Here is a 12238-nt window from a genome sequence, read left to right as displayed (position 1 = left end):
TGTTTGATGGTAAGATGAGTTAACGATCAAAAATAAGTAAGCTATAATCATTTATCGTGGTGACTATTTATCTTTCACATTTAAATACATGCATACATACATACAGTGCTGTCTGGCTCGCATTTTAATAATTACTCATGTATCTGTAGTGAGGGCAGCCGAAATGGATAACTTCTATGGCCTGTCTATATGAAATGTTTTTTTCTTAAAGATAACACTGTGCACTGAAAAAAGTGATGCATTTATTCAAATACATAATTTTCTTATGAATGACTAAAGTATGTTACATTAACACAGTTCTGTCTTTCAGTTAACTTTCAGCAATAGTTGTATTGATGTGATATTTTATTCATGTAGAGATGATGAGTTAGTTATGCACAGAGAAAAAAACAATGCAACAAGTTTTGTGTCATCTTAATATAGTAACGCTGTTTTATATATTTATTTATTTTTTTTTTTTTAGCAGTTTACCACCCCATTAAAATCTCTGAATCTTTCCTGACCACCCCATTCTAAAAGTTATTACTACACCTCTGGGTGAGCATATTATTTTCTGTTTCTCCTGACCAGCATATCAGTATCCAAAACAAAACATTTGCTGGTTTTGCTGGTGGCCAGTCATGCTGTTTATTTATTTTTTATTTTTTCTAGCAAAGATTTTAACACAATTATACGGTAAAGCTTGTTAACAGGAAACAGTGATGATTGACTGCCATTTCTTCATATGCTTGCATTTTATAGGGGTGGACACTCTTTCATACAGTAAAAAGTGGTGGTATTGGAGAAATGCACTCACTGGCTTCTTTGTTTGGTACTATACCTGTTGTCCATTTTATAACTTGCCATGATGGTACACTGTGTAGTTCTGCAATTATATACTGTAGTCCATCTGTTTCATTATTTGTTAGCCGTTACCCTGTTTGTCAATGGTCAGGAGGGCCCTGCAGGACCACTGCTAAGCAGGTATTGTTTGGGTGGGGGATCTCAACACTGCAGTAATGCTGACATGGTAGCATGTGTGTGTGCTGCACAGAGTGGATCACACACAGGAGTGTTGAGTTTTAAAAAGTTCATTGTCTCTGATGTACTGAGACTACAAATTAAACTTACATATTTTCTTTCACCAAATGTCTAAGCAGTTTTAATCAGTTATGATCAATGTTGAATTAATAACAAGCCTAACACGATGATAAGATTACCATGTTATTGTGCTGTGACATAATCAGTGTCATCCCTGCAGAAAAAACAGCACAGACCAACATGGATTTCATACTGATGTAAGTTGGTTTATGTAGGTATGTGCTGGTCTAGTGCTGGTCTGGTGCTGGTTTAGCTTGTCACCCAGTACAATCATACTGGTTAACCAGCATACCAGCATCCAAAACATTTCTATGCAAACAGTAGGGTCACATATGCATACTTATTTTTAAAAATAAAGGGGCAAACAGTGTATTATTAACTAGAAAAGTTTATTTTCCTGATGAAGATGCAGAGTGAAAAAGCTATGTGGTTCCTGTGATATCGGAGGTGATAGCAGAGAACTTCTGGAGAGGAGAATTACCAATCTGTAATGTCGTCCGGGTTTCTCAAACGCTAGATGGCGCCCCCGAGCGAGTCCAAAATGAATGGTATAACATTGAGCATTTGAGCAAAATCATAGTTTATAAATGCTTAAACACTTTTAATGTAAAGGAATGCAATTATTTCTAAACACTGAATAGCATAAAACATTTTAACACCATTGTTATATTTTTAAGAGCTTTTAAACTCGAGTTATAGGGGTTTAAAACAGCGCCTCATATATGTATACAGGAATAGGAAGAGGCCAGGCTCCTCATAAACCAGCTCTGGTGATAGGATGTTGATCAGGTGGTTACTTTGGGATCCTTAATAGTTCTGGACATTCAACATTCTGGAGTTGGTTTGATATAGATATCTCGACTGCGGGACTGGCACAAACAATATTAAGAAGAAGTATATAAATCAGATGACAATAGTGTTACTAACATTAATATTAAATCACGTTATCATATGTATTGCTTTCGTTTCATACGCGCTTTAACACTGTTTTTAATGAAACAGTGACTTTAGCAGCTTCCCTTTTAAAACGATCTTCCGCGATTTAAGCCATCTCGTTTCTTTTAAAACATCTTTGGTGACCGTGGGTGGGCCTACTGCGCATGCTCATCCCTCCGCTGCTCTACAAAGATGGCGGCCCAAACAGACAGAGGAATTCCTTTAAGTGCGGTACGTAGCTCAGTTAACTTATCTAACTTTGTTTTTGTAGGCAGACTTTTTTGAAAAACATGATATTGAGTATGTATTTATGTACAGTTGTGTGATGAAAGGTTGATATATAAAACATTTCCGCAGCATTTCACAGTGCCAACTTATTTAAACTAACATTAGTGTTATTGTCAGACGTGGTAAGTGTTAGAGGTAGCGCTGTTTATAGCAGGGCAGTGTTTAAATGACAAACGTTTAGACAGAAACTCTGAATGGAACTGTCTGCCCGAGCATTCAAAAGGGTGGTTTTCCCGCTTTCGTTTGGTGTAATTTCGATTGCTAACTTTCAGTTTCGTTTCACTCTCGCTGCTATGTGGGAGTTGAGACTGGCGAGTTGAGTTCGCTAGCTATGTGACTAGGTTACCTTTCTAGCTAGTTAACCTAGCTATGTTAAATAAGTCGCCCACGTTTTGTCTTATATGACGAAGCAAGGTTTTCTTGCTTGCTTATAACGTTTACTAATTTTCAGTCTTTAAAGAGGAACTACATTTCGTCTTTGTATTTCGTAAGAGAATGCTGAAAGCTCTCTTTAATGATCCAAAATGCAATAATTAACACTTTGTTGTGACCGATACCAGTACTGATAATTTGCTTTTGTATAACATTTTAAAACCAGATCCACTGTAATCCACGTAATCCATGTATGTATGATAGGTTAAAACTCTAGAAATGAATCACTGATTAATTTTACATAGCTCTGAGCTAAATACACACAACAATAATTGTAAACTTTCACAGTGTAAGTGTTTTACATTGCTAGCAGATGCTCTTATCCGGAGCCACTTACAATGATGGGTGAATATAGAGTCTGAAATGTTGCTTAAGCACTCGGTATGTTGGTATAGTTGTGTGTGTGAGTGTGCACGTGTGCTTTTATTGGTATAGTAGTGGCATTCCTGCCTGGAAGGGGATGGAGAACTTTCACTGGTATATTTCAATCAAAACTGCACTGAATGTGATTTAAGAGTGTTGGGTCTGCAGAAAATTGGTTAAATTTCAGCAAGTGACATCAAGAGAAAAAAAAAACAACAAAATTACCTACTCATGAGTGACAATTCACTAGTTTGTTTATGGCTAAAACACGTTTTTTAAATCTATATTAAAAAAGGTTAATTGTAGTGTGAATGTATGAGCTTGTTTACACCTTGAATCAACATGTGTTTCGTGTCTGGATCATATCTGAAGAAACTGGCTGGATTTCAATACACTTTTCACTAAAATGTGTTCCTAGTCTGAACAGGTGAGATCAGAGTAAAAAAGCACATCAATGCCTAAGGCATTTCTTTTTTTTTTTTGTTTACTTGTTTTACCCATTACATCGACAAGCTTGTCTTGGTCATTTTAATCTGCAAGAAGGCTGTTAGTTTGAGGGTAACTCCAGCATTGTGTATCCTCCTTCTTTTTCTTTGCTGTTTATTCCCATACCTGCTAGTCAGCACTCAGCAGTTGCATTTCCACTCAGGTAATTGTGTACGGATAAGGAAAACACATTCCACTTACACCAGTGTTAAATGTGATCAGAATTCGTCTCTGACCACCTCTAAATGTAGTTTGAGTGATCCGATCATAATCTGATCACAGTTTGTCCTTGGGGTGTTTACACCTGGTTTTTCAGGCAGTCAAGTGAAATCCAAAACAGATGTTAACGCAAAGTGTAAACAGGCCCTATGTGGACTAGGGCTTTTAGCAGGGCTCAGCAATCACATTAGAATTTTCCTTTTGTTTGTTTGTCAAATATTAAAATACATCCATATTCTTTTTTGGGGGGGGATTTTTACCCAGTTATCTCCCCAATTTAGTCGTTTCCAATTCCACCCGCTAGTTAGGACTCCCCCAATCACACGATGCTATCAACGCTAGGAGGGTGAAGGCTAACACAGGCTTCCTCCGAGACCTGTGAAGCCAGCCACCGCTTCTTTTCGAACTGCCGCTCACGCAACGTCACTGGACAGCCGAACGCGCTCGGAGGAAAGCGCCAACCGCCAGATCTGTTACGTCAGCTAACAGACGCCTGCGCTGAGTGATGGGGGGAGAAGGAGGGGCCATCCTACCCACCCAGAGAGAGCAAGGCCAATTGTGCTCTCTTGGACTCCGGCTACGGATGGCTGTAGCATCACCAGGGATCGAACTCGCGATCTCCTGATGATAGGGCCAACGCTTAGATGGTTGCGCCACTCGGGAGCATACATCCATATTCTTAATACATTGTTTGGTCAAGAAGATAATGATTTGGAGAAGACATATAATTGCATTTTTTTTCTGAGGTTCAGTCCTGTTTTCTTAGGCTACGAAGACCAGCTTTCCTGGCTTGACGCTTTAACAGTGAACATAGTGGTCCAGACAGTGTTGTGTTCACAGTATATGGGCGTCTGGTTATTTCTGATTCTAACTCATCTACAGGCAGTTCACAAGTTCTGCGTTACTAGGTTAAATTCCCCCTCTTAAAACGTGCTGAAACTGTAGGCTGTAATGAAAAATTGCATCTTGTGTTATTTGAATATTGTGCTGTATGAAATTGCAATTAAAATAAAAACAATTGAACTTTCAGTCCTATCAGTAAAAGCCATTTTTGTAAGACGGTGTGTCCCAAAATCCATAAGTGGGCAATCAAGCATATCAAACATCCTGATAGCTGACAGTGTTATAAACCATTGGTTCCCAGCTTGGAGCCATAAGATGGTTGCTGAAAATAAGACAAATAGGCTTATTTTTACACAGTTTTGATGAGAAATGCACTTGCCTGTGTTTTGGTCATCCTCACTGAACTAATGAGCTAGCTAAGCAATCTTTATGATGCAGACTGTTTTTTTGCTGATATAGCATACATGAACTTTTTCTGGTTTAAGTGTGGTGCACTGCCCTTTTTTTTTCTTATAGCTAGTTGTGTACACCTTAGCTCGCTATTTAGCCAGATGTTATATGGATGTTAGTCCTGTTTTTATGTTATGGAAACATGATCAGGGCAACTTGGGGCTGACATGGGCCATGGGAACATACAGTTGCTTCCTAGAAGATTTTAGTAGGGTAACATAGTGCCTGGGAATATAGGGCTTTCCAAAATAACAAAGACAGAGCACAGGACTTGGGGGCATAGGGATCCTGAAACTTCCAGTGATCAAATAATGGGCCCTGTGAAGATAGGAGGCATTGCTGCAGTGTTCAACATTTCTTAGCTAAGCAACTAAACTAGCAGCTTACTACCTGCATTTGGAGCGTTGAAGAAGTAGAAGCAGGCCATAGAGAGAAGCAGCAATCATATTTCTGCTTATTTCCATTAAAAGTAGACATATCACCTTATTTAGAGTGGCTGAGTTTCCATTATTTATATCAGTTTCCATTATTTCCTAATTAAATCAATAGATACTACATAATTAAAGCCAAAATAGATTGTTTTATTTATGCTCAGCAATGCCCTGTCTTTAGTAGCCATCATTGGTAGCTAACTGCACTGAAAGATACTAGGAGCTGCAGCAGAGGTGGTTTTAAGCATTCAAATGGACACTTCCTACATTTGAATGTGCATTTTTGGGTTTGACAAATATTCTAATGTTATTTTGGCAGCCCTAATGTTGACCATTGTCCCTTACAATGACAAGTGACTTTAAGCATTAAGGGTCTTGCCCAAGCACTCTTATTAGTGTAGCTGTGTGTCTTACTGGTGTGTCAGTGGCCTGAACTGAGAATTGAACCTTCAGTCTTCTGTATGTAGGATGGTGGTTTTATCCACTTTATCCACTCCATTTCAGTGAGTTGAATAGAAAAAAATGGCAGCACTAGTCACTACGTATAAAACGTGGGCGCCATCCTTATTTATTAGTGAATAATAAATTGTCTGCCGATATATTGTGCTCCCCTAATAAGATTATTAGAAATAGATCTAAGGTGAAGAGCTTAGTAGCTGAGTCAGTGATAAATATTTTTTTTATATTAAAATGACAATTTCAAACAATTATAAATAAAAAGTATTAAGAATGAATTGAAAATGTAATCAAACGATTTGCATTTTTGGATCTGCAAAGATATATTCAATGGGTTGATATTTGTTTCATAGCTTTTATAATGATATATAATGGTATTACTAAAATGTCTTTGTTGTTCTTTGTGCCATGTGACTTTTAAGTTGCACTATTTTAAAACACGTTATAACTTTAAACGTTTCAAACATAAAATCATGCCAAACTATTTTATTTAGAATTTTAAGTAACAAAGTTATTTTTTAAATAGTTTTCCTAATACGCATATGTAGTTAGCCGGTCACACCACCACAAAAATGCAGCACATAAAAGACATCATGTCATTGACTCAGCTGACAACAGTGAGAACGGAACATTTAGGCCCTCACTGGTATCATATCGGAGTACTGAGCATGTCTACAGTGCAAGTGTATATTCTTTGGTTATACTGATGCATGAATGGGATGGGTGTGAGAGTCTGATGCTGAAGGTCATTTCCCCCAGAATGCTGAAAAGCACACTGACAATAGACAACATGTGTAATAAAAAGACAAATAAATTAAAAAATAATTCTTTCTTCCTTTTTGGCCCACAGCGGCATCTCTGAGTGCGGCAAAAACGATACGAAACTAAGATCGGCTGCTTAATTAACTCTTTACAAACTGATGTCTGCTCCTTTGATAGTAAACTGAGGCACCAGAATGTAACCGCTGCACCATTTAAGGTAGAACGGGAAAAACCGGCTTAAAAAATGAAGCTGGTGAAAAGGAATCCAACTTAGCCTTGTAAAAACACTGCTAAATGTCTTAAAGTCATTTGTATCATGTGTGTCTCTTACACTCAAGCTTTAATCTATGACAGTCAGACACTGCTGGAATTTAGTCAATATTACAGGCTGTTCATGCTATTTGTTTTAGCTGAGAAGCGGCAGAGCCTCTCGGCCTACAAGCCACAAACCACGGCATCACCTGAAGCACCTGGCTGAGCGAGGACTGCTGCCGAAGCTGGCTAGTCTTCATGCTAGGCTAGTAGCAAATGGCTAATCCTGAGAGACGTTTTCTTCCATTCTCTTTGTCCCCCCATTAACTCATTACAATTTGATGTCTGCTACTTTGACAATAAACTAGACTAACTTAGCTCAAGCTGGGAATCAGCATGTTTTGCACTGTTTGACCGTCACATTGTCTGCATTTATTTGCATACCAGTATAACAGTAATGACAAATCTAATACCTTAAAAAGAATTTCAACCAGTCTTCCAAGGTTAACCAGTATATCATCCACTAGTAGTTTCGTGAAGGACTTCATAATCAGTTGATGAGCTGGCTTGGGTGTGATGAGGCAGGGAATGCTTTAAATAATGCAGTGCTGTGGGTTGCCAGGAGCAGGATTAAGAAACACTGTTATAGGATGTTTAAATAACACCACTTTATTCTTCTGTTATGTTTCTCTCTTAAAGCTTTGCCCAAAGTTCCTGCACACAAACTCCACCAGCCACACATGGCCCTTCAGCGCTGTTGCTGAACTGATTGGTGAGTCAGCACGCCTTCTGCTTGTTTTACTACTTTGTTAACTAGGCCTACGTACATGCCTTTGTCACTAGTTTTTATTGTTGCACAGCTATCTTGACATTACTGACCTGCGCATTGCCTAGTTACATTTACTGATTTCTGAGCCTTGTTTAGGAACTTTCTAATCATTCTCGATCTTCTTAATGGGCCATTCTACTGAATTAGTTCAAACTACAGTCCCACAGCAAGTATTTAAGAAAATGATTACTTATTCTGGGTTTTTCAAAAATAATGTTATCATCTATTTAAACCCAAGGCATTAATTAATTACATGGCTCTGGTTCTGTGGCCCCAAGCATGGTTAGCTAACCATGGTGAAAAAAACGTGCTGAGCTTATTTGTAAGCGTTCCGTGTCGAACCTTGAGGTGAGATGGTTGCTTTTGCACCGTTTACAAGTTTTAATGTCTGTTTGGCGCAGCAGCCATGGTAACGCTGAATGCTGGCGTACGCAAAGTGAAAAAAAAGTACGTGAATTTCGATCTGAGCGTTCAGGTCAGATTTGAAAAGATCAGATTTGCATGTCCACACAGCCCTGAAAACATCAGATCTGAGTCACTTTAGGGCAAAAAAAATGGATTTGTGCCACTTCAACCTGTAATGTGAAGGTACTCTAAAGCACAGAAGTCTTGTGCTGTTTTTCTTAGTCTACATTCAGATTACCAGGTTGAAGTAGCGCACATCCGTTTTTTTGCCCTAATGTCACTCAGATCTGATCTTTTAAATTTGACAACAAATTCAGTCATATTCAGTCATAAAGAGTATTTTTTCAGTTGATGCATATTTCTTTATTTGAAATCTGTCCTTTCATTTCATGATCTGGAGATTAGTGGAGAGTTTTACGTGCTTTTATCAACTCAGGTTAACTAATGTAATTTTCTCTATATTGGAGTGAGTCAGTCCTTACTGTTCTGTCTGCAACTTGTCCACTGCCGCTAGACTTCTTACTGGCACAAGAAAAAGAGACAGTGTCTTACCTGATGCAAACTCTGCTTCTCTACATTAGCGTCCTGTCAAGTACAGAATTGATTTTAAAATTTTACTGTTTGTTTTTAAGGCATTACATGGTCTGTCCCTACAGTGCATTAGCACTATGACTAGTCCATACTCCTCTGCCAGGTCCCTCCAATCAACCAATAAATTACTGCTCACTGTCATATGCCTCGATTGAATTTTAAGGGTGATCTTGCGTTTTCTGTTTGTTGCCCTTAGGTTATAAAATAGTTTTCCTCTCAATGAGATCTGCGTCAACCATTGATGAATTTAAATCTTGCCTTAGGACTTACCTCTTTTTCTTGGCTTATGACTCTTCCTAAATTGTATAATTTTTGATACGCCGTTCATAATTTAAAGTTTTATTTTATTATATTTATATATTTATATTTATTATTTTATATTTCACAGTAGTCTATTTGGGCTCCATAGACTTATGTATTATTTGCAAATAACACTCCCCAGTTTGCCCTCATATACTTAACGTTTATATGAAATGCCCTAATTTGTGCAGGTAGTGAGACAATAAATAGAAAGTATTCAGTAGATTCAGAAACTTTATTACCATTTCATTCACAGAAGCTAGGTGTTTGTTGCAGGGCAGCTCACAATCACTTACACAAATCTACAATAATTCATTTATAAATTATGTTGACAGTATTCAAGCTTAATCATTTTAATTACTCTGAATGTCTGGGTCTATTGTCCAGTGGCCAGGATGCATGCTTTTCAAGACACTTTTGGGCCTAGGTTTGCTTGCATTTCACATGTTTTTTCAGAGATACATAGGGTTCCAAACACTCCAGGAAACTCATTCAACAGGTCATGTGTCTTTTACACTGGATATCAGATGCTCTTTGTTGTTCTGTTTCTTAGACAATGCTTATGACCCAGATGTCAAGGCCAGGCAGTTCTGGATTGATAAAACAATAATAAAAGGAGAGGACTGCCTCATCTTCATGGATAATGGAGCAGGCATGGAGTATGACAAAATGCACAAAATGCTCAGGTAGGGAAAGTATTGGTGGAGGCTTCGGTGGCTGTTAGAGGAAGTTTAGACATCCCAAATTAATAATGCAGTTCATCTACAAGCCTTTTTCATACCTCTCATTTTTAGAGATGCATCAATATAGAATATTGATAATGAACACCTTGTTGTGGCTGAAAACGATTGCAGTAACCAGTAATTTAATAAATTAAGTATTTAATTAGTAAGTAATTAATTCAATTAATAATCAGTTTTTTAAGTGTGATTTACAACAGTACAACAATCTCTGTCTCTCTCTTTCACTGTCACTTTCAGTTTTGGCTTCAGTGATAAGCAGACAATAAATGGCCATGTTCCTGTGGGTCTCTACGGTAACGGTTTTAAGTCTGGCTCCATGCGCTTGGGGAAGGATGCCATCGTGTTCTCGAAGAAAGCTGGCACCATGTGTGTGGGGATGCTGTCACAGACATACCTGCAGAAAATAGGAGCAGAGAACGTCATAGTGCCTATCGTGAGATTCAAGTCTGTTGGCCAGACCAATATCCTTAACTAGAGACAGGCGGACAAACAGTTGAGTGAATGGGTGGACAGATGTTTAACTAGTTCCATGTTTATCACTAAGTGATATGGCTTAAGGAATACAAAACAAAGCATAGCTGCTAACAGCAAACAAATGTAAATGGCAAGTTAATCTAAAGAATACAAGAGTTTCACTGTGCTGTTTGTCACTTTTACCTCTTGGCCCTTGACCTTGCTCCTCACTCTGTCCTGAGCCTGAGCATGTGGCGAGTCTGCAGGATATCTTGCGCCACTCCCTGTTTCAGACTGAGGATGAGCTTCATTCTGAGCTCAAAGCCATCGACAACTGCTCTGCCAGCTCCACAGGAACCCGCATCATCATTTGGAGCCTCCGCAAGTGAGCAGGATTTGAAAGAAAGAAAGAATCAATAGATAGATTTCATTCAAAAGTTTGTAATCACTTCACATATTAATCATTTTGGTTATTTTATATACAATAAGCACATGCAGCATATATTTAAATACTATAAACATGATACCAAAAAGTGTTTTCTTCAGTATTTTTCAATTTTAAATATTTATTCAATATGCAATATTTTGAGCCATTAATTGAGCCATTAATTGTAATTTCATTATAACTAGCTGATGTTTTACAGCTTTCTTGCTCATTGTCTAATCATATATAACTATGTTCATTATTCTGTTTTATTTTATAGCTTCTTACAAATTTGCATTTGCAACCAAATTGGTTTTAGATTTTTGGAAACATTGATTACAAACTTTTGAACGGTGTGGTATGGAAATTTAAAGAATTTAGGAACGGATATGTGATAGGAAGAAGGAAAAAATTAACACTGTAGATCTGACAGTTATGTTTTTCATTACAGAACACCGTTGAATACATCAGAATTTGACTTTGAGCATGACCGATATGACATCAGGATTCCAGCTGAAGTATATGAAAGCACGAAGGAGCAAAACAAACGGCTGGAATGTGGCATACAGTCGGCACCTGAGAGTACCTGCTCTCTACGAGTGAGTTTTTCGTATTGAATGTTGTAATTCCATATTTTGCCAAATTTAGTGGCTTATTTCACTGAGATATCAGTAATGGTAAGTGCAAGATTAAAGAATTGTGTGTGTCTGCGTGTGTTTATTTTTCTTGATTCAGGCGTACTGCAGCATCCTCTATCTGAAGCCCAGAATGCAGATTATCATTCGAGGACAGAAGGTCAAGACTCAGCTCATCTCCAAAAGTCTAGCACACATAGTTAAAGACTCATACAAACCCCAATTCCTTGTATCCTTCTACCAAGTACTAGAGTGAGAAAAAGACAGAGAGCAAAAAGAAAGAAGGAAGAAAATGTAATAAATAAAAAGTGATTAATGAATAAAAACTAATTGTCAAACATGGTTCAAATATTTTAAACTACTTTTTTATCCTTAAGTTTTCTCTCAGAGTAAGCACATTTCAATCACCTTTGGCTACAACACCAAGAGCAAAGAGCAGTACGGCATCATGATGTACCACAAAAACCGACTCATCAAAGCATACGAGCGCGTTGGCTGCCAGCTCAAGGTGGGTGTTTGTTTGGTGTTTCATAAGTTTGAACCTGCTTGTTTGATGTCTGAGTACCCCAGCTTGCTTTTTTCCAAATGCATCTCAGTATAGAGTTATACTCTATCTGTAGCAGAGGTGACAGAACACACACTAATTTTGAAACTCATATGTGCAAATACTCATCTAAAATATAATAAATGACTTATCTAAAATATATAAAATACTTATAGTATAAAAGTAAATGCCTCCTAACTGCACTTTCTAATGCACTTTTTAAATTGGTATTCTCTGTTGAATATTCATGTGATTGCGAAAGTTTCACAGATGAGGAAGTAAGTAAGGCCAAGGATGAAGAGTGTCATGACATTAT

At 37.8% G+C, this 12238-nt stretch overlaps 1 protein-coding gene across 1 annotated transcript in view; it reads left to right on the top strand.

The window, feature by feature from the left end:
* The first annotated feature begins 2166 nt into the window (after window positions 1-2166).
* The window catches only part of morc3a (MORC family CW-type zinc finger 3a), a 33962-nt gene continuing 23890 nt past the window's right edge, over window positions 2167-12238 (top strand). The window contains exons 1-8 of the mRNA XM_036572280.1: window positions 2167-2247; window positions 7698-7770; window positions 9677-9809; window positions 10104-10327; window positions 10551-10704; window positions 11195-11342; window positions 11479-11607; window positions 11767-11886. Coding sequence (XP_036428173.1) covers window positions 2209-2247; window positions 7698-7770; window positions 9677-9809; window positions 10104-10327; window positions 10551-10704; window positions 11195-11342; window positions 11479-11607; window positions 11767-11886 — 1020 coding nt within the window. The 5' untranslated portion in view covers window positions 2167-2208. The remainder of the gene's footprint in view (window positions 2248-7697; window positions 7771-9676; window positions 9810-10103; window positions 10328-10550; window positions 10705-11194; window positions 11343-11478; window positions 11608-11766; window positions 11887-12238) is intronic.

Source organism: Colossoma macropomum, unplaced genomic scaffold (assembly GCF_904425465.1).
Source record: "Colossoma macropomum unplaced genomic scaffold, Colossoma_macropomum, whole genome shotgun sequence".
Lineage (NCBI taxonomy): Eukaryota > Metazoa > Chordata > Actinopteri > Characiformes > Serrasalmidae > Colossoma > Colossoma macropomum.
This window is presented reverse-complemented; position numbering and strand designations above follow the sequence as displayed.